The sequence below is a fragment of the Bos indicus genome, chromosome 11 (assembly GCF_029378745.1).
Source record: "Bos indicus isolate NIAB-ARS_2022 breed Sahiwal x Tharparkar chromosome 11, NIAB-ARS_B.indTharparkar_mat_pri_1.0, whole genome shotgun sequence".
Lineage (NCBI taxonomy): Eukaryota > Metazoa > Chordata > Mammalia > Artiodactyla > Bovidae > Bos > Bos indicus.
Window position 1 is genome coordinate 60,210,010 of NC_091770.1, and position 27,222 is coordinate 60,237,231.

General features: G+C 42.7%; 1 protein-coding gene across 3 annotated transcripts in view; it reads right to left on the bottom strand.

Annotated features, from left to right (window-relative positions):
• Positions 1–19,998, bottom strand: part of FAM161A (FAM161 centrosomal protein A) — a 31,876-nt gene extending 11,878 nt beyond the window's left edge. Inside the window, exons 1-5 of one of the 3 annotated variants that reach the window (XM_019969488.2) lie at positions 19,565–19,998; positions 5,385–5,623; positions 2,980–4,149; positions 2,387–2,554; positions 688–787 (exon numbers count right to left, since the gene is read on the bottom strand). In XM_019969488.2, the coding sequence (XP_019825047.2) occupies positions 688–787; positions 2,387–2,554; positions 2,980–4,149; positions 5,385–5,623; positions 19,565–19,759 (1,872 nt within the window). In that variant the 5' untranslated portion in view covers positions 19,760–19,998. Of the gene's footprint in view, positions 1–687; positions 788–2,386; positions 2,555–2,979; positions 4,150–5,384; positions 5,624–19,442; positions 19,523–19,564 lie in introns of those variants that run through there. The other 2 variants (XM_070798860.1, XM_070798859.1) reach the window with 2 other exon arrangements.
• Positions 19,999–27,222: the final 7,224 nt, after the last annotated feature.

Consider the following 27,222-nt stretch of genomic DNA (forward strand, 5'->3'; position numbering starts at 1 on the left):
GCAGGTGTCAAAAGGTACAAACTTCCGCTTATAAGATACGAAAGTACCAAAGTGTAACGTACAACGTGATGACGACAGTTAACACTGCAGTGTGGAACATATGGAAGTTGCTAAGCGAGTAAATCCTATAACTTCTCATCACAAGGAAAAAATGTTTTTGGTAACAATGAGGTTGACAGGCGTTACCTAACTATAATAAGCATTTCCTAATATATGAATGTCAAGTCATTATACTGTACATCTTAAACTTATACCTGCCAAATGTCAATTTTATCCTAATAAAACTGGAAAAAAAAAAACTGGCAGAAATAAATCTGATTCAGTTAGCCATTTTGTTTCAGTTTTTAATTCTTCAAAGACTTCCAATTCATATCATGAAGCCTCACCTTAATATCTGGCCAAGTTGGTACTGAAAAAAGACTGGCCATTAAAAACAGGTTGTGAAACTATTATTTTGAAAATGAATGGATTAGTAGCATGTTCTTTATCAAGCTTATGAACCTCATCAAGATATAGTGCTCAAATTTAAGCAAATTACTTACTGATGTGGTGAAGCTGTCACAGAAATAATAATGTCTCAGTAAATTACGTAACACATAAGAAAAATGGACGATGAAAATTAGGAGCTAGAGAGGTTAAAAAAAAAAAAAAGGCTGACAATAGTTCTCAAATTCCAACAAACACAACCTGAGCAACTCTTTCAAATAGCAGCGGCCTGTTTTTTAATTTTTCTTCTCTTTCTTCTAGTTCTCGTCGGTATTCTCTCATCCTTTCCTTTTCACTCTTTCTAAAATCAAATAAAAGGAATGGAATTTTTAAAAGAAACAGGAACTTGAACATGTAACATTTAGCTTAGATGACAAATCAGAAATTAAATCATGAGCACAGTTTATCACAATTTCTTTTCTGGACTGGTAGATTTTTTTCCCCATTAGACTGGTAAATTTTTAAGGAATGCAGAATACAAATTCTAGGTTTTGAGAGCATTCATTTTACATCTCAGAACAGTCTGGGTATGCTGTGATTCCTGAAATCTTCAAAACAAGAATGGATTAAGGGGCTTCAAACTGGCCTCAGGAGATTAATCAATGCCCTCTCATCTCATTTATAAACCAAAAAATTTGGTCCAAATTAAGAATCTTCTGAGGAATTTCTTCTGAAAATTAGACAGTGCTCTTCTTTTTTCCCTAGGTGAGATCTCCTATAGGCTGGTGGCACAGTTAATTAAATGGGAGCAGGGTAGGGGAGAAACAAGGAGTATGGAAATAGCACATATAGAGAAACAGGAACCAAAACACAAAAACTCACAGTAAGTATACCCACTGTTTGAACCAGATCCTATAATGAATTAAACTATGCTATTTTCTCTATGTAAAATACACTAATTCTACCAAGATCATGACTTCCTGGATTAGAAAAAATAATTATACCATAAAATGATAATTATGCTTAAATATACACAATTTAGCATTATGGAAAATCCAGTTTACTTTCTAAAGATGAATGGTATATTTCTAGAGAATATTTTGCTCAAGTTCATCAAATCAAGCTCCTTCTATCAATGAGTTACACTTATACACATTATAAGGTATATATATATATAATATACATTATAAATGAATATAATAATTATTACATATAATATACATATTTAAAGGAATGATCACAATTAAAAGCAAATATAGATTTGGGGGGTACTTATGAATCAGATTAAAAATTAATAAATCATGTTACTTACCCAGCTTTGAGGGAGATACTTTACTACTTAAACATGAATATTTTTATGTTGCAACATAAAAATATTCCTCTGGAACACTGATTTTCAAACTTTGTACTGCAGAATTCCAGTGTGTCACATACCACTAAACCTTAACACACATGTTAATTGACACATCACATAACATCAATGTGCTAATCTGTGTTATCAGATTTTGTGTAGACCTTAGAACAAAGGTCTTGGACATATTTGTTTACTGAAGAATATTTTGAGAGTACACAGCAAGCTGTTAAAAAAGAGCTTTGTGTGAATCAAGATTTTTCTCAATATCACACTGTACAATAAAAAATAATATAAATAAAAAGTTTAGATGCTAATACAGGATTACAACTGTGAACCATGGCCACAGTATAAAATGCTTCTGTCCATCAACACGGCATCATGGTCTTCATTGTGGGGTGAGTATGCATGTTGGTTCTTACCATGAAGTGAGTGAGCATTAGAGTGTGTGTGTGTGTAAGTAAACTGTAAGTAATTGATAGTAACTTGAATCCACAAACTGAAATATTAATGCTATTCTTCATTCATTTATATATTTGAGGGGTACACTGATGAAAAAAAAAAGTTTGAAAACCAGTGATCTGGAGGGTCAGGGTTCTCTCGTGATACCTGAGAGCTTTTATTCTGGATTTAGACATTTGAGCTAAACTCTCATGTGAGTCATAAGCCTTAGCCCGGGTTGTCAGGAGTTTCTGCAATTCTTTCATTCTTTGCTTCTGCTTAGTTAATATCCGATGTCTCTCTTCTTCCAACATTTTCTTTTCCTCAAGTGATCTCCTGAGGGCAACAAACTAAGGCTTAATTCACTTTAAGCCAATGAGAATGTTGTTTAGTAAAGATTTAGCACAGGATAATTCAATGGCTGAAAAAAAAGGGCAACCTTTTGAGAAGGATCTGAGTTGTAACTAGAAATCGATAGGCTGACTGTAACCTTTTCTAGCCCCAAAGATTCATAAAATGGAAAATATATTTAGTTCTTGGGTCTTCCTGACCCAGGGATTGAACCCCAGTCTCCTGCATTGCAGGCAGGTTCTTTCCCATTGGAGCCACCAGGGAAGACCTCTTAGCACACCTTCTGGCAAAACGTTCTATATTTTATAGTAAAATATGTTACTGGATAACATAGCATAGTATTTTCAAATCCCCCAACACAAAATCACTAGCGCGACCGTGAGTCAGTCCTCATTGTATTGGTCATTTACCTTGTGGCCTGCTCTCTTCCTCGGGAGGACACCGTGGGCGTTGGAGGGTTGCAGCTACAGGGTGCAGGCTTTGTGTTTGCAGCCCTTACTGGTGACTTGCGCCTTGGAGACAGATAAGGCCAACGTGTTTCTTTTAAATTCTCTTCATCTGCTTCAATGTCTGCCAAAATTTTCTCTCTTTTAGTGGCTGAATGTGAGGCTGCCTGAAGGTCACATGGTTCACAGACTGTCAGGAATTTGCGATACTTCTGTTCTGAGTGGTGTTTCTGATACCTCTCAGGTAGGTCTTCAGAATCAGCAGCCTGGCGCCTAACCCTGTGTTTATACTTGGACTTCTCAGCCTGTTCAGGACCCCTGGACTTCCTTGTAGCAAAACTCCTGCGAGCTGGACTGTAAGGCCGAGGGGATGGATTCTGTAAAAAGTCTTGAGTTCTCTGCTGTGCCCTCATGTTTTTATAGAGTTCTTCTTCTGTTAACTTGTCATTGATAGTTGAACTGTAAGTAGATCGAGGTACAGGTCTGGCTTTAAAACGATTTGTTTTCTTTTTAGACTTAAAAAAGTCTTTCAGCTGCTTTTCCCTAACTGCTTGCTTCTGTTCCTCCCTTGCAACAAACTTAAAGGGCTTTTGAGAGGCTAAAAGAGCTTCTTTGTTTCTCTCCTTCATAGCCCTCCTCCGTACCTCATTTTGCTTGACTATATCATGATAAAGGGGGAGAAAGACGAACGCAGGAACTGGGTTGGCTCGGAATTTTTTCTTACACTCTGACTCCTCTTCTTGCTTCTTGAGCAGTTTGTGTACCATTTCAATATCTGATTTCGATTTCATGTTCTCTTCTTTTTTCTTCTGCTCTCTAACCATCATTTGAAAAGGCTCAGGTACTGTAATCCTTGGCACCCATTCCTTCGGTTTCTTTCTTTGTTTTTCAAGTACTGGCAGGTTGACATCTTCATGCTGGATATAATCTTCTACACTGAAGTTTGTCCACATGTTGTTGATGAGCTCCTTAGCATAGGTCATCATACCGCTTTTCTCAGAATACTTTTTTTCTAAGTTGGGCAACTCTTCTTCAGAGGAAGACACAATCAAGGAGGAAGACTGACTTAAATCAGGTTCTGAAATTGATGTCATTAATGAGACAGGGTGATAGGAGTTCTTTTCTGATAAAGACCTAAGCAAGTGAGGAGAATAATCAGGTTACCTTTTCAGTTGCATGTGACCAAATAGAAAAATTAAAAACTACATAATTTCTAAGATCAAGGTAAAATCAGTTAGAAAATAGGAACTGGACAGGGCTGATGAAAACTATCAAATTTTTTTAGAACAGAGCCTGGGAGATGCCTGAAATTGATCTAAGTTGACTTCCTCATTTTACAGGGGAGGAACCTGAGACAGAGTTTCCTTATATCTAACCACTATTGAATTCTCCACATGTTTTCCAGAGTCACCATCCTAAAATAGACATCTGATCACATCACTTTCTTTCCTGAAACTTTCCCATGACTTGCCATTGTTACCAAGCTTAGATTATAAAGCCCCTCAAGACTAGCTCCTGCCTACCTTTCCAGTTTCACCTCTTGCCTCTCCCTACCCAGGTCACCATTCTTAAGTCAGATCCAATCATAGGCAGTTTCTCCCACACTGGTGATTTCTCAAGGCGCTTTGTACACATGGTTCCTGGTACCTAGAAGGGCACTCCTCGCTTCCTACATCTGTTTCAGCTATTTCTCCTCTAAGACTGAACTCCGATATGATACTTCACTTGCCTGTATCCCTCCACTGACACTCTGACATGTTCAACTGCTCTTCCTCTCTCTCCATGATACTCTGTTACACCATGTTGTATTTTTGGATCTCAGATTGTCTTTGATCTCCTTGAGAGCATCTTGATTTTGAGTCCTCAGTGCCTAGGCAACATCTGGTACACAGGAGATGCACCATCAGTGCTGACTAACTGGATGAGTGGCCTCAAGTTTCAAAAGAAGCAGGTTTATGGCAAAAATGACTATTTTGAAAACAAATCAGATTTATGTCTTAGTTCTGAACAATCTGTGTTATATCTGTAATGAGCTCATGTTAATCCACATACTATATTTTTAAAAAGACATTTAAAACTGAATTTTAATATTCAACATTTGAAAACGGCCCAGACTAAATATTCTGATACATGTCTAAGAGTGGTGCATCAGAGAGAAAAGACCTAAATGGCCATCAAATAACCCTCAAAGCAAGAAGCTACCTAGTAGGTTGATAAGCCATCAAACAATCTGAATAAAAACCCACCTCCATATATCATTAAAAGCACAAAGGGATATTTGAGAGAAAGTATTTTGAAATAATTTGTTTTGCATTTTTAAGTATATATTTTATCTTACAGTCCACAAATAACAATATGGACAAACTTACCCAGAAGAGACACTAGCAGCTTCTTCCCTGGTGACTGCTGGTTGAACTTCCTTTAAATTTAATTTACTCTGGTACAATTTCTCTAACTTTGCCATAGTTTCTATGTGGGCTGCCTTCAGCTCTTCTAGTTTCCTGAAATACTCTTCATTAGAGTGGTAAATATCAGAAAAGTTCACAAAATCCTCATGGCTTATATGTTTTTGTTCATTCACCCTAGAAATGCTGGTGTTAAAATCAGCCTGGTAGGATGAAAAAAACCTGTTATATGATGTCTGGAGTTGAAAGACAAATTAAGTTGACATTTATTCCCAATGCTGCTTTTTTAAAAGTCCACTTAATGAGGTTATATGTTTACTTGTGGACTATGTACATATAACATATTATAAGTTACTCGTGGGCTATATACGTTTTCTCCTAATAAATATTTTATTAAGAATAAGAGAGAGAGAGAGGGAAAGAGAGAGACCAAGTTGCCAGAAAATATATACTGTTTAATCCATCTTTTAAAGGGTGGTTAGATTCTCAAATTATGTACTAAGAAACACTACGGCAGGATCAAACCACACTTTATAAAGAGCCTCCTTCTCAGCGCAGGTTTATCTGAGATGAAGAACACAATTTCTCCTGCTGCAGACCAAGCAACCATAGCCCAGTGCCCTCTCTGAGCTGGGCTTTGCAGTGTGGGCCCCAGGGGTGTTTCGGCAGGGAGGAAAACTGAATGAGAATTTCGGGAAATGTGGGAATGGAGGGAACAAAATTCTCGGGGGCGCCTCAAGAAGCCAGAAAGAAACTTTCCTCAGTGTGCGTGGGGTGGGGGTTGGGGGCAACCTCAGGAACAGAAGGAGGTGAGGGTAGGAGGGACTTCCAGAATAGCCACTCCTGTGGGCAACAAGAACAGCAGCTCCCATGGTGACAAGGACTGTGGGGGTGACAAGGGAACAAGAACACGTAGGGCGGTTATTCTCTATACATGCCTATGAGGGTATGACTGATCCTTTCCCCCTCACTCCCTTCAAAGACCTTTCAACTTCTTTTAACTGAAGGAACTTTAAAGAGGTAAACCCCCATATCCTCCACAAGTTTATAAAGATTTCATATTTTCTCAGGTGAGAAACAATTGAAATTGTCTATGATACTATGCATAAAAGGTTACTATGGTTTTAAATTTAGCTTACTGCCTGAAATAGACTCAAAATGAAAAAAGTATATTTGCCAAAGAAAAATAGAGATCCAACCTGATAAGACTCTAGAAAATAAACCTGAATAGTGTCTCCCAACAGAAAATTCAGTTGTCCATAATACTTATAGATATAACACTTTAATGGGCTCAAAAACAGTGTACACGAGGCCAGTGTTGTACCACTTGGGATAACTTAAGAGAAAACAAATGAAAGAAAACAAGTTTTCTTCAGTAGAACAAGTGTGCAGAAATTCATTACCAAATAAGTTGGAGAATTGCTTTATGAGTCATGTTGCTGCTGTTGCTCAGTCACCCAGTCGTGTCCAACTCTTTGTGACCCCATGGACTGCAGCACGTCAGGCCTCCCTGTCCCTCACCATCTTCCGGAGTTTGCCCAAGTTCATGTTCATTGCTTCTGTGATGCTATCCAGCCATCTCATCCTCTGATGCCCTCTTCTCCTTCTGCCCTCAATCTTTCCCAGCATCAGGGATCTTAAAATGAGTTGTCTGTTCGCATCAAATGACCAAAATACTGGAGCTTCAGCTTCAGCATCAGTCCTTCCAGTGAAATTCAGGGTTGATCTCCCTTAAGATTGACTGGTTTGATCTCCTTGCTGTCCAAGGGACTTTCAGGAGTCTTCTCCAGCACCACAGTTTGGAAGCATCAATTCTTTGGCGTTCTGCCTTCTTTACAGTCCAGCTCTCACAACTGTATGAGACAACTGGGAAGATCACCGCCTTGACAATATGGACCTTTATCAGCAGAGTAATGTCTCTGCTTTTCAACACACTGTCTAGGTTTGTCACAGCTTTCCTGCCAAGAAGCAATTGTCTTGACTTCATGGCTATAGTCACCGACAGTGATTTGGGAGCCCAAGAAGAGGAAATCTGTCACTACTTCCACTTTTTCCCCTTCTATTTGCCATGTAGTAATGGGGCTGGGTGCCATAGTCTTAGTTTTCGTAATATTTAGTCTTAAGCTAGCTCTTTTACTCGCCTCCTCACACTCATCAAGAGGTTCTTTAGTTCCTCCTCGCTTTCTGCCATTAGAGTGGTTATCATCCGCATATCTGAGGTTGTTGATGTTTCTCCCGCCTATTTAGATTTCAGCTTGTAACTCATTCAGATCAGCATTTCTCAAGATGTGCTCAGCCTATCGGTTAAACAAACAGGGTGACAGCAGACAGCCCTGTCATACTCCTTTCTCCATCTTGAACCAATCAGTTGTTCCATACAGGGTTCTAACTGTTGCTTCTTGACCCGCATACAGGTTTCTCAGGAGACAGGTAAGATGGTCTGCTATTCTCATCTCTTTAAGAGCTTTCCACAGTTTGTTATGAGCCACACAATCAAAGGCTTTAGCACAGTTGATGAAACAGAGAGGTTTTTCTGAAATTCCCTTGCTTTCTCTATAATCCAGTGAATGTTGGCAATTTGATCTCTAGTTCCCCTTCCTTTTCTAAACCCAGCTTGGACAGCCTCAAGTTCTTGGTTCAGATAATGCTGAAGCCTAGCATGCAAGATTTTAAGCATGACCTTACAAGCATAAGAAATGAGTGCAATTGTCCGATGGTTAACACATTCTTTGGTACTAGCCTTCTTGGGAACTGGGATGAGGATGGACTTTTTCTAGTCCTGTGGCCACTGCTGGGTCTTCCAGATTTGCTGACATAATGAATGCAAAACCTTGATGGCAACATCCTTTAAGGGATTTGAATAGTTCTGCTGGAATTTCATCATATCCACTAGCTTTATTAACAGCAGTGCTTCTTAAGACCCACTTGAGTCATTCAAGTCAATTAAGAGAATTTTCTGATATCGTCTGCTGTTTTTCCTATGTGCTCTTCACCATTACCTTCTTAGCTATGGGAATGAGTACTTTGTTAATTTCCTCATTCATTCAATATTTAGAGACACTCAGTATTTAGCTAGCTGCTGAAAGATACAAATCAGATAAAAACTCTATCTTCCAGAAATGGCAACCCATTTTAGTATTCTTGCCTGGAAAATTCTATGGACAGAGGAGCCTAGTGGGCTATAGTCCATGGGGTCTCAAAGAGTTGGACACAACTGAGTGACTGAGCACATCAGCACATACTGTGATCTAAAATGGTTGTTTCCTTTTGTATTCCTACAAGAAGAGTTTGAGACTTCTGGTTCTTTCATATTCTTGCCAACATGTTTAAGTCTTTTTAAACTTCTGACCTTTTGAATAAATGTGTAGCATTAGAAAAAAAAAAAAGACAACTCCACCTTCCAGAAGCTTCCAGCTAGTTTAGAAGAGGACATGCAGATAAATAATCAATAGCAGGCTCTGAATGAGACAGAACTCCTGATTCCTGCCCATGATTTGCTCCAAGCTGAGCAGGGAGACAGAGAAGTGACCACGTATGTCACGATATCAGGGACCTTGAGAGCTCACAGAAAGATCGTCTAATTCTGACCAGAGGAAAGAAGAGGCAAAATTTGCAGAGATCAGAAAGACTGGAGACACAAGGCTGGATAAGGACAAGGTTTGTGAAAAACAAAGAAACTGAGGCCTAGGGCTCGAACATTCACTGTTGCTTCATGATGATGCAACTGGCAGGTCTCTGTCCTTGGTGAGGAAACTGAGGCTCAGAGGAGTCAGGTGACCTGTCTACAGTCACACAGCTAGTAAGCAGCAGAGCTGGGCTCCAATACCATGCCTGTTAGACTCCAAAGACACACCACACTCCTCCCAAGTGCAGGAGGGTTTTTTCTCTGCAAGTGGAAGTAACAAGCATGCTGTGCTCAGAGGAAGGTATACAGTCTGAGAGGGGGTGGGGAAGAGCATATATGGAGCACAACGGAGGAGGGAAAACAAGGTGAAAAAGGCAAGTAAAGGGCCCCAACCAAAAGCCCAGTGGGCCAAGCCACAGGCACCAGGAGCCCTGAAGGATGTGAGCAGAGAGTGACAGTCAGTAACACCCAGAAGGACTCTCTGGTAGTGAAGTGGAGGGACGGAAAGCAAGGTTGGTGGCAGTTAATGGGCTATTGGGAGATTTAAGAGGCTGAATCATTAACCTGACAATGGCCTGGACTGTGGGCAAGAAACTGAAAATGTTTTCTGTTTGGAGTGCTGCATGTCTAGGTAAATGACGATCTGCCATTTATCAGTAGAGGGGCTACAGGGAAAAGGAGTATTTTTAAGGAAAGGAAATTAATCTAGGTCTTAGACACACTAAGTGTGAGGGGACAGTAGGGCAGCCCAATGTCCAGGAAACAGAGGGGTAAATATATCTGGAGACCTGGTAAGAAAGCTGGGCTGGAGATGGAAATACAGGAGCCAGCAATGCACACAGAAATGCAGGTGCAGCCCTGCGTGTAGATAAGGCTTCCTGTGAGCAGTGAGAGGCGAGAACTTGAGGATGGAAATGTTGGCAAACACTAGCATCCAAATAAGCAGTGATAGGACTTCCCTGGTGGTCCCCTGGTTGAGAATCCAGCTGTCAATGCAGGGGACATGGGTTCAATCCTTCATGTGGAATGATTCCACGCAGCATGGAGCAACTAAGCCCGTGCATCATGACTACTGAGCCCGCACTCTAGAGCCCACGAGCTGCAACTACTAAGACCCATGAGCCTAGAACCTGTTCTCCACAATAAGAGAAGCCACCGCAATGAGAAGCCCAAGCACTGCAATAAAGAGTAGCCCCCGCTCGCCACAACTAGAGAAAGCCTGCAAGCAGCAACAAAGACCCAGTGCAACCAAAAATACAATAAATAACTAATTTTTTAAAATAATGTACAAAAAGTATGAAATGGACCACTGTCACAAAAGATCACCAAGATCAGGCTGAAACAGCAGAATCCTGTGAGGCTCTCCAGGACACAAGAGTCTTTCCATATCCTTGTTTCAAAGAGCAGATGCAAACAGTTACTAATGAGAGGAGTTAGGGACTGCAGGGAAAAAAAAGAAAGGCAGTCAAGAAATAGTGTGGGGAAGGAGCAGGGTCCTGGTTCCTCCTTAAGGGAAACACAAAACAATCTGATACAGAAACTAAGGCACCCACCCAGGTAGAGGATGGTAACTTCAGGCTAAGGAGAAGCACACTGATCCCAGAATGGTTGGAACTGGAAGAATGATGATTGAGCTTCCTTGACCACCACCCTGTTACCTCCCATCAACCAATCAGAGAAAAGGTCACACACGCTTGAAGCCCACCCCCTAAATTTTGCTTATAAAACCTCTTCCCCAACAGAGTAGTCAGGCTTTTTGAGCACAAGCTGCCCACTGTCCTTGTTTGGCTCTGCAATAAAACTTTCTCTGCTCTAAGCTCCAATGTGTCAGTTCGTTTGGCTTCACTGTACATTGGGCAAACGAACTTGGATTCAGCAACAAAGTGATACCATACTTAAAGGAAGGGAGCATTGGTTTTGAGTTTGGAAGATACTGAAAGACTTCCTGGAGGAGGTGATAGTTGAGCTGAGCCAAAGAATAGAAAAACTGGAGGATCAGAGCAAGTATATGGGGAAAGAGGGAAAAGGTACTCTAGAAAGAGGAAATGACAGTAAAAGCAGTGGGGATGGGGTTGTGGGTGGGTGGGTGGACATGGTGGAAAGCACACAGCTGCAGGCACCTGACCTGCCTCTTGAGAAACCTGTATGCAGGTCAGGAAGCAACAGTGAGAACTGGACATGGAAAAACAGACTGGTTCCAAATAGGAAAAGGAGGATGTCAAGGCTGTATATTGTCACCCCGCTTATTTAACTTCTATGCAGAGTACATCATGAGAAACGCTGGGCTGGAGAAGCACAAGCTGGAATCAAGATTGCTGGGAGAAATATCAATAACCTCATATGCAGATGACACCACCCTTATGGCAGAAAGTGAAGAGGAAATAAAAAGCCTCTTGATGAAAGTGAAAGAAGAGAGTGAAAAAGTTGGCTTAAAGCTCAACATTCAGAAAACGAAGATCATGGCATCTGGTCCCATCACTTCATGGGAAATAGATGGGGAAACAGAGGAAACAGTGTCAGACTTTATTTTTTGGGGCTCCAAAATCACTGCAGATGGTGACTGCAGCCATGAAATTAAAAGACGCTGACTCCTTGGAGGAAAAGTTATGACCAACCTAGACAGCATATTCAAAAGCAGAGACATTACTTTGCCAACAAAGGTCCGTCTAGTCAAGGCTATGGTTTTTCCAGTAGTCATGTATGGATGTGACAGTTGGACTGTGAAGAAAGCTGAGCGCCGAAGAATTGATGCTTTTGAACTGTGGTGTTGGAGAAGACTCTTAAGAGTCCCTTGGACTGCAAGGAGGTCCAACCAGTCCATTCTGAAGGAGATCAGCCCTGGGATTTCTTTGGAAGGAATGATGCTAAAGCTGAAACTCCAGTACTTTGGCCACCTCATACAAAGAGTTGACTCATTGGAAAAGACTCTGATGCTGGGAGGGATTGGGGGCAAGAGGAGAAGGGGACGACAGAGGATGAGATGGCTGGATGGCATCACCGACTCAGTGGACGTGAGTTTGGGTGAACTCCAGGAGATGGTGATGGACAGGGAGGCCTGGCATGCTGTGATTCATGGGGCTGCAAATAGTTGGACATGACTGAGTGACTGAACTGAACTACAGGCTATAAGGAAAGTAAAAATGAACAAAGCAATTTGGGGCAGAAAGCCTGGAAAGGGAGGTTAGGGCAATCAAGATGCGGTTTCTATCTATAGATGGCTCCCGACCCCTCCCTGGTCATCTGGTTTCAGCCCCCTTACAACCCTTCAAAGCTGAAAGGGTCGGACACTTTGGAGTTTGGAACGTTCATATGGCTTGGGGGAAAGATTACAGACATGGTGTCAGAATTCTCATTCAAGCCTAGGTTCTGCACTTCTCAGTCATGTGGGGAGGCTAAGAACTTTGGAACTTCAGCTTTAAGAAACATAAAGTATGTGAGCCAGTTGTTAAACTATTGTCTCACAGCTCCAAAGTCACCCTTTTATACCCTGCTAAGTGATGCTGGGGACAGGACTCTGCAAACAACATTTCTGCTTTGCCAGAGACTTACCACTGCTGTTGCTGCTGCTGCTGCTAAGTCGCTTCAGTCGTATCCGACTCTGTGCAACCCCATAGATGGCAGCCCACCAGGCTCCCCCATCCCTGGGATTCTCCAGGCAAGAACACTGGAGTGGGTTGCCATTTCCTTCTCCAATGCATGAAAGTGAAGTCGCTCAGTCATGTCCGACTCCTAGCGACCCCATGGACTGCAGCCCATCAGGCCCCTCTGTCCATGGGATTTTCCAGGCAAGAGTACTGGAGTGGGTTGCCATTGCCTTCTCCGAGACTTACCACTAGATTCTGCCAAAAGTGGGGCTAGAGGGAGACTGCAAGGCTGGAGGAGGAAGAAGGGACTATTCCTTCCTGTTAGTTCTCCATCTATTTGTCTGCTTGTATCACCCCAGCTTCCCTGGTGGTTCAGACAGTAAAGAATCCGCCCACAATGTGGGAGACCTGGGTTCAATCCCTGGGTTGGGAAGATCCCCTGGAGGAGCAAATGGCAACCCACTCCAGTATTCTTGCCTGGAGAATCCCCATGGACAGAGGAGCCTGGCGAACTAAAGTCTATGGGGTCGCAAAGAGTTGGACACGACTGAGCGACTAAGCACAACCACACATCACCCCAGCAGTGTTCTTCCTCTGGGCAGCAGCAGCTCACTCTAGCAGCAGGGGCTGATTCCAGCCTGCAGGTTCTCTAGTGCTCACAGAATCAGCAGAATCACCCTGAGGGCTTACTGTTCCCTCCCCCTCGGATGCTCTGCCTCCAGATATCTGCACGGCCCACCTGCTCACTCCTTCAGAGCTTTACTCAAAATGTCATCCTCTCCACAAGGTCTTCATTGACTACCCGTTTTTGAAATGACAACCTCTCCTCTGACTCACTGCCACCCTTTTTTTTTTCCTGCTTTATTTCGTCTCATAAGTACTCACCACCAACTGACATTCTACTCTTATTTGCTGATGTCGTTGTGTATTACCTCCCTGTCCCTACCAAAGAGTAAGCATCACGAAAGCAAGCATTTGCTCTGTTGTGTCCCCAGTGCCTAGAAGAGTGTCACTGAAAGACACTCAATCAGTGTTTACTAGATAAACAAATGTCCAGCTAAAACAATATTAAGTCCTCCCAAGGGGAATGAACAGGTATTCCCTCACCAAAGGCTAAATCAAAGAAATACTGGCTGCTCTAAAGAGCTATATTCTACTGAGTATTAAGGAAAGGGGTTATCTTCCGAAAGCTATCATTAAAATAGGGTGGATATTCCAAAGAATCGTTTTTAGGCAAAAGCATCCACCATTCATTCTTTTAGACTCTTCCTTAAAAGAAGGTCTTATAACAATCATTTTCACAAAAAGGATGAAGTTTATTTGAACCTGGAAAAGATGTTTGAAAATGATACAGAAGGATGTGTAACTTCTAAAGAGATGCAACAGGCCTGATAATTATACTTAAGCACTGACTGCACAGTATTCACTCCACTTCAGCTTAATGCTGGGAACACAAAACTTTTCAGATAAACAGATCTCACAGTGTTTTACCCAAAACAGATAAATGGTTAATAAGCAGCTTCCAACTCTAAATTCATCATTGTCTCCACACAGAAGGAAACAGTAGTTCAGATAACCTAGGCCAAGGACATTATTTTCCAAGAGCCTAAGATTGCACCCTTTCCCTTTAACTGTTGAGCTTTTTGTAGAATGTTGTACACACAGCCATGAGATTAGAGGATAATCTTCCCTAGACTGGCTTGACCCATTTAGATGACGACTCCTTCCAACACATGTTGCTTCATTAGTAATCAGCATTCATCATTATCTGTGTTAAAGTTATCATCTATAATTCTGGAATTTTTATTAAAAAAATTTTTTTTGCATTAAAGGGATTTGTAAGGAATGAGGTAGATCTACATGTAAATGATAAAAGGAAAAAACCAAGGGGCAGGACAATATATATCTACAAAATGCTACCATATATTAAAATATTATGTACACAGGAGATAAGAAAAGGCCTAGAGTATATATCTGATTCAAAACAGTGACTACTAGGACTTCCCTGGTGGTCCAGTGGCTAGGACTCTGGGCTCCCAATGCACAGGGCCTGGGTTCAATCCCTGGTCAAGGAACTAGATCCCACATGCTGCAGCTAAAGATCCTGCATGCTGCAACTAAGACCAGGTGCAGCCAAATAAAACAAACATTTACAAACAAAACAAAATAAAACCCAGTGGCTACTAATGCGGAGGGAGGAGGGAGCCAGACTCTTTTTTTGCAGGGAGAAGTATTAAAGGGCCTTAGCTTTATTTAAATTTTAAAAGGAGAATGTTTATGTATTACTTCTATAATTAAAATGTAACAACAAAAAAAAAGAAAATGTTTTGTGAATAGTAATACTAAATTAAAAACTGAACAATTTCTAATGGCTACTTGGTCAGCCTGGCACGTCCTGTGCTCCTGGAAGTGGCTCTCACACTGCCCCCACGATCCTGCCTACCTGTTCCTTGCTATTCTACCTGCTCCCACCCCCACCCCCCAACTGCAAATGATAACACCTTTATTTCTTCAGGAAAAAAGAAACTATCACAGGGAGTTCCCTTATCTTTCCATCTACAAAACTGCCCACTTTTGTGCCCCTTTTCGCCTTCCCTCCTGCCTCAGAGACGAAATGTCCCTTCTCTTAGCAGCATCTGACCCTTCCCCTCATCACTGAAACCAATGAATTGGAAACCTCCATGCTCCAGCAATAAATCTACCACGGGAGCTGATCTTAACCTCTTTTGCCCCATTTTCATGACCTGACTGTTGTTGAGGGTTTTAAGAGCTCTATACTAGGCCCCTTCTCTTCTTTCTCTGCACTCTGTCCCTAAGTGACTTCACTGTTTCAAAAAGGCTGAAAACTCCCAACCCATGCCCTGCAGTTCTCCAGTTTCATAGGCCGAACTGCTTCCTACATCTTTCCACTTCCTAGTTTCACAGATATCTCAAATTTACCTGTTCAAAACTGAAACCTTGATTCCCACCCGGCCTCTGAATCTACTCCTCTTCAAGTTACTCCCAATCCAGTAAATGGCATTATCTTCCATGTAGCTGGTCAAACCAGAAATCTGGGCATGAGCACTCTTGACTTCTTTCTTGGCCTCACATAAGTCCTATACAATCTGTGTCCACTTCTGGCCTGGACTCTAGGTCCAAGCCACTGCCTCTGGCCCCTTAATCACTGCAACAGCCTCCTACCCAATCCCCTTTCTTTCTCAAACCCTCCAATCATTCTCCACAAAGCCATCAGAGTCATCTTTAAAAAATGTAAACAGAAACACGCTACATCTCTTAAAAGCCTCAAAGACTTCTCACTGCACCTGCAATAAACATTAAACTCCCTACCGTGGTCTGTACGGACCTCCTTACCTCTCCGACCTTTTCCAGTCCTGTTGGCTGTCTTTCAGATTCTTAATGACACAAAACTCTTTCTCTTCCTATCTTTGGGCCTCTGCATATGCTGCTTCCTCTACCTGGAATGCTTTTCTCACCCCCACCCCCACCCCCGTCTCCAAAAATGGTTGGTCTTTCTCATCTATCAGGCATTGGCTTATATGTTAACTCATTGAAGTCGGTCCCTACCTATCACATTTTTAATTATAGAAGCCTGCTCACCTCTTTCCCAACATTTCCTGTCTTATAATCATTTGACTGCTCATATTTTATTGTCCAACTTCCCTATCAGACTGGAAGCACTGTGACAACATGAGCTGTGTCTGCTGGCACTCACTTCTAAATAGTCCATTACTGGCACTTAATAAATGCTCAAAATGTGCTGAAAAAGAGAAGGCCATCCCATTAGGAAAATCCAGGAAATTTTAACTGTGAATTACAGAATATTCCTTTACCCATATCATCATCAACCACAAAGCAAGACCTACGAACTGATATCTCCAACTGAGGCTAGATTCAAGGGATATGCCTTAATGCCCTTATATGGGCACAGAGTCCTGTAAGGGGTGTATATGGAGCCATGAGGGCTTGCGGGGAGTGGCTTGGCAAGCCAAAGGATTTAAAGGGGCCTACTATGACAGTGAATTTTTTGGGCTCCAAAATCACTGCAGATGATGACTGCAGCCAAGAAATTAAAAGACGCTTACTCCTTGGAAGGACCGTTATGACCAACCTAGACAGCATATTAAAAAGCAGAGACATCACTTACCCAACAAAGATACATCTAGTTAAGGCTATGGTTTTTCCAGTAGTCATGTATGGATGTGAGAATTGGACTGTAAAGAAAGCTGAGTGCCAAAGAATTTATGCTTTTGAACTGTGGTGTTGGAGAAGACTTTTGAAAGTTCCCTGGACTGCAAGGAGATCCAACCAGTCCATCCTAGAGGAGGTCAGTCCTGAGTGTTCACTGGAAGGAGTGATGTTGAAATTCCAATACTTTGGCCACCTGATGCAAAGAACTGACTCATTGGAAAAGACCCTGATGCTGGGAAAGATTGAAGGTTGGAGGAGAAGGGGACGACAGAGGATGGGATGGTTGGATGGCATCACAAACTCAATGGACATGAGTTTGGGTAGACTATGGGAGTTGGTGATGGACAGGGAGGCCTGGTGTGCTGCAGTCCATGGGGCTGGAAAGAGTCGAACATGACTGAGCAACTGAACTGAACTGAACTATGACAGTTAGTTCTCCGTAATCAATTTTGTGTGATGGCTATGGTAAGCTGAGTTAACTCCATTTTACAGACGACAAAGTTGAGAGAAACTAGCATTTAAAAATCAAGGTGAGATATCAAGCCAAACTGTGAGGAAGGTAAAGCTTGGCTGCTGCACTCTCTTTCTTGCCTTTCCAGTGCTTCGTCTGCCAACCCCAGTGTCTCCATCAGGTCTACTACCATGTGCTGTGTGCTAAGTCACTTCAGTCGTGTCAGACTCTTTGTGACTTTATGGACTGTAGCCTGCCAGGCTCCTCTGTCCATGGGATTTTCTTAGAGAGAACACTGGAATGGGTTCCATTCCCTTCGTCAAGGGACTTCCTGACTCAGGGATCAAATCCACATCTCTCACATCTCTTGCACTGGCAGGCAGGGGGTTCATTACCACTACTACAGTGGCAGCTGATCCAAATTTGCTTTTGGTTCCTTCAAGTACCGTGGTCTCAGAATAGAGTTAAACTTAGCTTCCTTTTTTCTTTTTTAGTGAGATACTGTCCCTCAGAAACTAGTTTATTAGATAAACTGATCTCTCCTAAGGTAATGTTTCTAATACAAATTTGCATTTTTACAGGGTACTCTGGAAGTACACCTGCAACCACAGAAATGACTGACTTTTCCACTACAGCAAGCCAGAAGAGAACTTAATCTCTTGTTGTCTTGTTCTCTTTCGGATAGGTGTTTAAATAACAGCCCCACTGGCAGCTGTTGTTATTACTACTAATTTATACAAACTCTTTTAGCTATCACATATGCTCTCATTTGGTTCTCATAATAGCCCAGTGAGACAAGAAAGACAGTTATTTTAAAGCTCTTTTATAGATAAGGAAACAAACTGAAAGAAGTTACGTCTTAATGTTAACTAGCAAATGAACAGATCCTAACCCAGGACTCCAAATTCTTCTCTTCATTCAAATCAATGTTCAACATCAGTCTACCTCCTCCATTGGGTATTGAAATTTGAAGCTTTATCATAAGTGAATTTGGTTGTAGGTCACTCATTCTGGTTCAAGTTCAGGGTCTTAATCTGCTTTACTCTAGATAACCTCAAGTAGTTTATCTGTTGGTAAAATACTGCCCATAAAAGGTGTTACTACAGATTTTCTCATTAACACTTCTAGTGCAGATTAAAGAGATTAGAATTCCAAAATATCCAGTGATTTCTAATAGCCCGAGACCACAAGATCCCCTGGAGAAGGGAAAGGCTGCCCACTCCAGTATTCTGGCCTGGAGAATTCCATGGACTATATAGTCCATGGGGGTCGCAAAGAGTCGGACACGACTGAATGACTTTCACTAGACCACATGTTTTGAATCTAAGATGCTTTGAGCAAACAGTATTAAGAATGTGGGGGGACTTCTCTGTTGGTTAAGACTCTGCACTTCCAATGCAAGGGCCTTGGGTTCCGTCCCTGGTCAGGGAAGTAGATTCTGCACGCCACAACTAAAGAATCCACACAAAGGTCGCATGGAGGCAACTGAGTCTCAGCACAGCCAAATAAAATAAATATTAAAAATAACAAAAGAATCTTTTACCTGGGGTTAAGAAGGTTTATATCTGCAGATTGCTGGTTAAAATTCAAAGTTCTCATCTTTTAAGGGAATAGAGCAGATGGCAGACTTGGCCCCCTACCTGGTAGACAGGTGTTTCCAAAACACTTGACACTGAAAATTGATCCGTGAAAAAGCTGTTTCTCCCCACTCTGAAGAGCAGTGTGGCAACACTGCAGCCTCAGTAATTTGCTTCTCTGGAGGCTTAACTCTGTTTCTGATCTACCCACTAAACTCCTGCTGGTTTTAAACATCATCTCTCATGTACTGTATTAAGATGCACTAATAACCAAGACATTGAAGTGACAACAAAGCACACCTGATAACACAGCTGATTCACTTGCATTTTTTGGATTATTCTCTGTAGGACAGCAGTTTTCCTCAAGTTGAAAAGAAACAGAAAAGAAAAAAAAAAGAAAAGAAAATATCTACTCCCAACAGTTGCTGGAGCATAAGAATAAAGTTCTGTACTTTTCATTAGAAATAGCGTAACGTAAATGCCCTCCAAGAAATTTCTACAACAATCTCTTTGGTTAAAATTAAAAGACTTTTCAACCCCTCGGTTTTGAGTATTTTCCGTGAGGGCCCAGAGGACATGGTGGGCCAGGCTCACCTGTACGGAGGGTCAGGACAGGGTGCGCATTTCCCAGCCCGCGCCTCACCAGCGGGGGTCGCCGATCAGCCTCCAATTGCAGCCAGCGCCCAGCCCCACCCCACTTCCCGCCCCTGCATTACCGGCGCCCGCGCCAGCCGTGCCGCCGCCTCTTTCTCTTCTTCTTCCTCCTCTTCCTCCATGGCCGCCGCCGCCGCCGACAGGGAATTCAAGGGGTCTTTGCGTTCGTACTGGGCGACCCGCGCTCTGGTGTTGGGATTGACCGGGGTTTGGAGACTGCTGGCCGCCAACTTCGCCGCTCGGTGCGAAGCGGCCATCACCGCGCCGCCGAGGCCTGAGCGCCCGCGCTGGCCCGGGGCGGGGAAGCCGGCGTGGCCGCAGGCGCCCGATTGCTCTTTGCTTAGGGTGGTGGTTACTAGGGGCCCGGTAACTAGGGACGCTACAGGGGCCGCGAGGGGCCAAACATCACTTAAAACCGGCGCCCGCCGCGGGGCCCCTTAGTGGAAGTCAGTATTGAGTCTTTGCTGATTTAGAGGATTGGTCTGCGGAATAGGGCACCTGGTCCCTCTTCGCATTTCACCCCCTAAACGCAAACTTCTCACATTACACTAATGAAACGACTTGTGGTGGTAGTGGTGGGGCTTTTTATTCATTGAAATAATATGTTTGGAGGAGGTGGCGGCGGCAGAAGAAAGCAGGACGTGTTATTGTGTTGCGGTCTCGGGACAATGGTAACGTTTGCATCCCGCGACCTAACATGGCTCTCCAGCGAACCAGAGAATGGGAAGCCGTGGGTTACCTTCTACCCTGACTTGAAAGCTGGAAATCGACCAGTTTGGAGGAAGGTGGAGCCTGGACCACCCACCAGTGATTGACAGTGCAGGTGTGTGACTCGCACATTTGCTGCTTGGGTTCCTGCGCTTTACAGTGGTGGGAATCGGAAGGCGTGAACGCCCACCAGTAGCCACAAACAAGCCTGATCTCCACCTCACCCCCAACATCTCCCACTTGGGATTTGGGCTCTTCAAATGACGCCTTCCCACTACACCAAGCGCCTGTTTGAGAAGCCTAACCTTAAAATAGCAGGCGTGGTGCTGCTGCTGCTGCGGCTGAGTCGCTTCGTGGTGCAGTGTCAGACAAACCCCTACTCCCTGAGGCTGAGGCCGCAGCCACCTCCCACTCCTGGCCCTACAACCTGCTGTCGCCACCACGCAGTTAGGGTATGCAACGCGCGATATCAAGACCCCTTCTCTGAGGTCTGAACCAAGTACTTCTTCCGTCAGGAATGTAAACACTTGCGAAACGCCCCACTCCCTCACCTTTCTGCAGGCTGCTCTTTGTTTTGGCTGAGGATTTGCTTTGACCACTGGAACGATACTGGCTGGATTCTTAGCCAAAGCTAGAGTTGGAAGCCCCTGAGGTACCGACGCCGCAAATGACCACAGAAGGGACTTCTAGGCGTTTGCATGCAGCGAGTTCTGTGGCTGCACGTGACCCTCTTGTGATTTGACCCCAACCCCAAATCAGCTTGCTGAAACACTGATAATAGAACATTAGAAGAGAGTGGAAAAGAAGCAGTAAGTGTGGAGGACATATTGTATGTGTATGTAGAAGAGCAAAAAAGCTTCCACTCGTGAGCAATATTCTAAATTTGCAGTTATCTTTTAAATTGTTTTTATTGAAAAATAGTTGATTTACAATGTTGTGTTAGTTTATGTACAGCAAAGTGATTCAGTTATATATACATAAGTTTGCAGATATCTAATAATATAGCCTCAAAATATATAGAGCAGAAATGGACAGATCTACAAGAAGAAAATGACAAATCTTAATCATCATAGGAAGAATTATTTTTGCACCTTTGTATTGAAATATATACAGTGCAATGAATAGATCTTAAATGTGTAGTTGGATGCCTTTTGACAAGTGTGTACACTCGTAAATCATATTAAGGTACAGAACATTTCAGTCATTCCAGAAATGTCCTTTGTGCCCCTTCCCTGAATGGTCTCCATTTCACATTTCCTTGACTGTTCTAGAACTTCATATAAATGGAATCATACTGCATATAGTCCTTTTTCTCTTCACTTCTTTTTATCAACATACCAGTTTTTAGGGATTCGTCCATGTTGTATATAGGGGTGGTCTGTTCCTTTTTAATTGCTGAATAGTATTCTTTGCTAAGATAATAGTTTTCCAATACTGGAAGAATTTTCCTCTTTATTTTGTGCTATTCATAATGTAACAGTTACAGACAAGATATACTCTTACATTTAATCAGCACCATTGTGCTGTACTCAGTCACTTCAGTTGTGTCCAACTCTTTGCCACCTCATGGACTGTAGCCTACCAGGCTCCTCTGTCCATGGAATTCTCCAGGCAAGAATACTGGAGTGGTAGCCATGCCCTCCTCCAGGGGATCTTCCCCACCCAGGGATTGAACCCTTAACTCCTGCATCTCCTGCATTGCAGGCGAATTCTTTACTGCTGAGCCACAAAGGAATCCCAATCTGCATCGTTAACATTGTCTGTATCACTTTCTTAAGTTTATTCACTTACCTGTTGTTTCCATTTATTTACTATTTGTTTGCTGTCAGTTTGGATCCTTCAGGAAGATGACACCAAGAAGGAGTTAGAAGTGAAAGAGTTATTGGGGGAAGTTTCTGTGAAAGATAAAAGGAGAGGAATAGGAATGTTTTCAGGACAAGATATATTCTGACACCTTAGATAAGAGAGAGGGAAAGGAAAATAATTGTGTAGGAGGAGGCTGAAACTACAGTGAAGGCCTGAAAAAGTCTCCGACTGGTTAAAAAGAGAACTCCAACACAAGGATTGCACATAGAGGAGACATGGCCAAACACTACCAGTCCGGCAATCTCATCATTGGCTAGCACTGTCTTTGAAAAGCAAGTTCTCAGATGGTATACTTGGGAAAACCCTAAAGTGCTGCGCTTGAAGCCTGTTTGTTAGCCAGTGGTATGCTGGTAAATGGTTGATGACGGTCTCTCTGGGAGAAAGTGTGTGTGTGATTATGCTTATAAATTTTAGTAATAAAAAGAATTGTAGCACACAAGTTATAAATAATACATACTTTTTACTGTAAATCACCCACAATTGATTCTTCCAGAATACTTTCACTGGTTTTTGCTGAACTCTTATATCTATAGCCAACCTATGGTTGCAACTGATTGATGAATGCTGGTTGATATTTTTGTTTGTATTAATGACTAAAATGAAAGTAAAACAACCAACATGTATATTAGAATTTCACTTGTTTGCCAATGTTGTGAGCAACTTCCTTGCTAGAATACTTTTCTAACACTAGAAGAATTTTCCTAAATTTTTGTGCTATTCACAATGTGACAGCTTTAGATACCACACACAAGTTTTTTCTGCATTACTAACATTTTCTTTATTGCTTTAAGTTTTAAAGTCCAACTTGTAGCACAGGCTGATTTCCATGGTGTCTCCCCCACTACAAGAGCCAATTTCAAGTTACCAGTGTCACATCACCAAACATGAACTTGGGGAAAGATGCCCAATAGGACACCATTACACAGTTTTCCCACCACACAGATAGAGTAATAGTCTCGAGAGCATGCTGCTGCTGCTGCTGCTAAGTCGCTTCAGTCGTGTCCGACTCTGTGCGACCCCATAGACGGCAGCCCACCAGGCTCCCCCGTCCCTGGGGTCTCGAGAGCATAGGTATAAGAAAATGTAGTAACAGAAGAGGAAGTGAAGAGTTTTGAGAAATTATCTTTGTTTTGAATGTAATTTATTTAATTATAGTTCAGCAAAACAATTTTTAAGAATGGCTATGTTTAACAACCAGTTTGAAAATATCCTGAAATTTTTACAATCAGCTATTTCAAGGCAGTACTGACAGGCCCCTGTACACTGTAGTGTCAACTGCCTGCAGTCCTCACAGCAGAGCCTGTCTTTAAGGGAGATCTAAGCAGCTAAGTTAGATGGCTGCCACATTTGCCATTGTGAATAAGGCAGCTATGAATACTCCTGGATGTGTCTTTGACATAGTTATGTATATATGGAGGGGTGTAGACGATTTGAAGAGCACAGTTACAGAGAACACATGTCCATGTGAAAGTGAAAGTCGCTCCACCCTGTCTGATTCTTTGTGACCCCATGGAAGGACCCCCATACAGTCCATGGAATTCTCCAGTCCAGAATACTGGAGTGGGTAGCCATTCTCTTCTCCAGGGGATCTTCCCAAACCCAGGGATGGAACCCAGGTCTCACACATTGGGGGCAGATTCTTTACCAGCTGAGCCACCAGGGAAGCCCAAGAATATTGGAGTGGGTAGCCTATCCCTTCTCCAGCAGACCTTCCCAACCCAGGAATCGAACCAGGGTCTCCTGCACTGCAGCCATATTCTTTACCAGCTGAGCTACCAGGGAAGCGCTGGTAATATACATATTTAGAGTATACATATTTAGTAATATGTACATATATGTTTTGGGAGCAGCGGCTGCGTGGTGTGGGAGCAACTGTGAGAAGATACCCCGTGTCCAAGGGCAGAGAAGCCCCAGTAGCACAGTAGGCACTGGAGCAGCAGCTGCTCGGTGCTTGAGTGACTGTGAGGAGATACCCCATGTCCAAGAACAAAGGAGAAGCTCCAGCGAGACGGTAGCAGGGAGCAAAATCTCATTTAGAATCAAACCCCATACCCGCCAGAATCACTCAGAGGCCTCACACAAACCTTGTGCGCACCAGGACCCAGAGAACCCACAGAGACTGAGACAGAACTGTGTTTGTCTCCTGCAGAGGTATGGGTCTGCCCATACCTCAGCAGTGGACTGCCTCAGGGACAGGGGCTCTGGGTGCAGCAGACTTGGGTATGGCATAAGCCCTCTTGGGGGAGGCCGCCATTAAACCCACCATAGAGCAGCCAGAACTTACACAGGACTGGGAAACAAACTCTTGGCAGGCACAAACAGAATCTTGTGTGCACCAGGGCCCAGGAGAAAGGAGCAGTGACCCCACAAGAGACTGACTCAGACTTTCCCATAAATGTCCAGGAGTCTCCAGCAGAGGCATGGGTTTGTGGTGGCCTGCTGCAGGGCTGGGGGCACTGAGTGCAGCAGTGCATGCAAGGGACCTTTTGAAGGAGGTCGCCATTATCTTCATTACCTCCACCATAGTTTGGCCCAAGTAAATAACAGGGAGGGAACACAGCCCCAACCATCAATAGAAAATTGGATTAAAGATTTACCGAGCAGGGCTCTGCCTATCAGAACAAGACCCAATTTCCCCCTCAGTCAGTCTCTCTCATCAGGAAGCTTCCATAAGCCTCTTACCCTTCTCCATCAGAGAGGGCAGACAGATGAAAACCACAATCACAGGAAACTAAGCAATCTGATCACATGGACCACAGCCTTGTCTAACTCAATGAAACTATGAGCCATGTTGTGCAGGGTCACCCAAAACGGATGGGTCATGGTGGAGAGTTCTGACAAAATGCGGTCCACTGGAAAGGGAATGGCAAACCACTTCAGTATTCTTGCCTTGAGAACCCCATGAACAGTATGAAAAGGCAAAAAGATAGGACACTGAAAGATAAACTCCCCAGGTCAGTAGGTGCCCCATTGGCTACTAGAGATCAGTGGAGCAATAACTCCAGAAAGAATGAAGAGATGGAGCCAAAGCAAAAACAAAACCCAGGTGTGGATGTGACTGGTGATGGAAGTAAAGTCTGATGTTGTAAAGAGCAATATTGCATAGGAACCTGGAATGTTATTTCCATGAATCAAGGCAAACTGGAAGTGGTCAAATAGAAGATGGCAAGAGTGAACATTTTAATAATCAGCGAACTAAAATGGACTGGAATGGGTGAATTTAGCTCAAATGACCATTATATCTACTACTGTGGGCAAGACTCCCTTAGAAGAAATGGAGGAACCATCATAGTCAACAAAAGAGTCTGATGTAGTATTTGGATGCAATCTCAGAAACAACAGAATGATCTGTGTTTGTTTCCAAGGCAAACATTTCAATATCAAGTAATCCAAGTCTATGCCCCAACTAGTAATGCTGAAGAAACTGAAGTTGAATGGTTCTATGAAGACCTACAAGACCTTCTGGAACTAACACCCAAAAAAGATGTCCTTTTCATTACAGGGGACTGGAATGCAAAGGTAGGGAGTCAAGAAACATCTGGAATAACAGGCAAATTTGGCCTTGGAGTACAAAATGAAGCAAGGCAAAGTCTAATAGAGTTTTGCCAAGAGGACGCACTGGTGATAGCAAACACCCTCTTCCAACAACATAAGAGAAGACTCTACACATGGAAATCACCAGATGGTCGACACCGAAATCAGATTGATTATATTCTTTGTGGCCAAAGATGAAGAAGCCCTATACAGTCAGCAAAAACAAGGCTGGAAGCTGACTGTGGCTCAGATCATGAGCTCCTTCTTGCCAAATTCAGACTGAAATTGAAGAAAGTAGGGAAAACCACTAGACCATTCAGGTATGACCTAAATCAAATCCCTTATGATTATACAGTGGAAGTGAGAAATAGATTCAAGGGACTAGATCTTATAGACAGAGTACTGATGAGCTATAGACAGAGGTTTGTTACATTGTACAGGAGACAGGGAGCAAGACCATTCCCAAGGAAAAGAAATGCAAAAAAACAAAATGGTTGTCTGAGGAGGCCTTACAAATAGCTGTGAATAGAAGAGAAGCGAAAGACAAAGGAGAAGAGGAAAAATATACCCATTTGAATGCAGAGTTTCAAAGAATAGCATGGAGAGATTAGAAAGTCTTCCTCAGCAATCAATGCAAAGAAATAGAGGAAAACAGTAGAATGGGAAAGTCTAGAGATCTCTTCAAGAAACTTAAGAGATACCAATGGAACATTTCATGCAAAGATGGGCACAATAAAGGACAGAAATGGTATAGACCTAACAGAAACAGAAGATATAAAGAAGAGGTGGCAAGAATACACAGAAGAAATATATATAAAAAATCTTCACGACCCAGATAATCAAGATGGTGTGATCACCAACCTAGAGCCAGACATCCTGGAATGTGAAGTCAAGTGGGCCTTAGGAAGCATCACTATGAACAAAGCTAGTGGAAGTGATAGAATTCTAGTTGAGCTATTCCAAATCCTAAAAGGTGATGCTGTGAAAGTGCTGCACTCAATAAGTCAGCAAATTTGGAACTCTCAGCAGTGGCCACAGGACTGGAAAAGGTCATTTTTCATTCTAATCCCAAAGAAAGGCAATGCCAAAGAACGCTCAAACTACCACACAATTGCACTCATCTCACATGCTAGAAGTAATGCTCAAAATTCTCCAAGCCAGTCTTCAACAGTACATGAACCATGAACTTCCAGATGTTCAAGCTGGATTTAGAAAAGGCAGACGAACCAGAATTCAAATTGTCAACATCCTTTGGATCATTGAAAAAGCAAGAGAGTTCAAGAAAAACATCTACTTCTGCTTTGTTGACTATGCCAAAGTCTTTAACTGTGTGAATCACAACACATTGTGGAAAATTCTGAAAGAGGTGGGAATACCAGACCACCTGACCTGCCTCCTGAGAAATCTGTATACAGGTCAGGAGGAACGGTTAGAAATGGACATGGAAAAACAGACTGGTTCCAAATCAGGAAAGGAGTATGTCAAGGCTGTAAATTGTCACCCTGCTTATTTAACTTATATGCAGAGTACATCATGAGAAATGCTGAGCTGGATGAAGCACAAGCTGGAATCGAGATTGCAGGGAGAAATATCAATAACCTCAGATACGTAG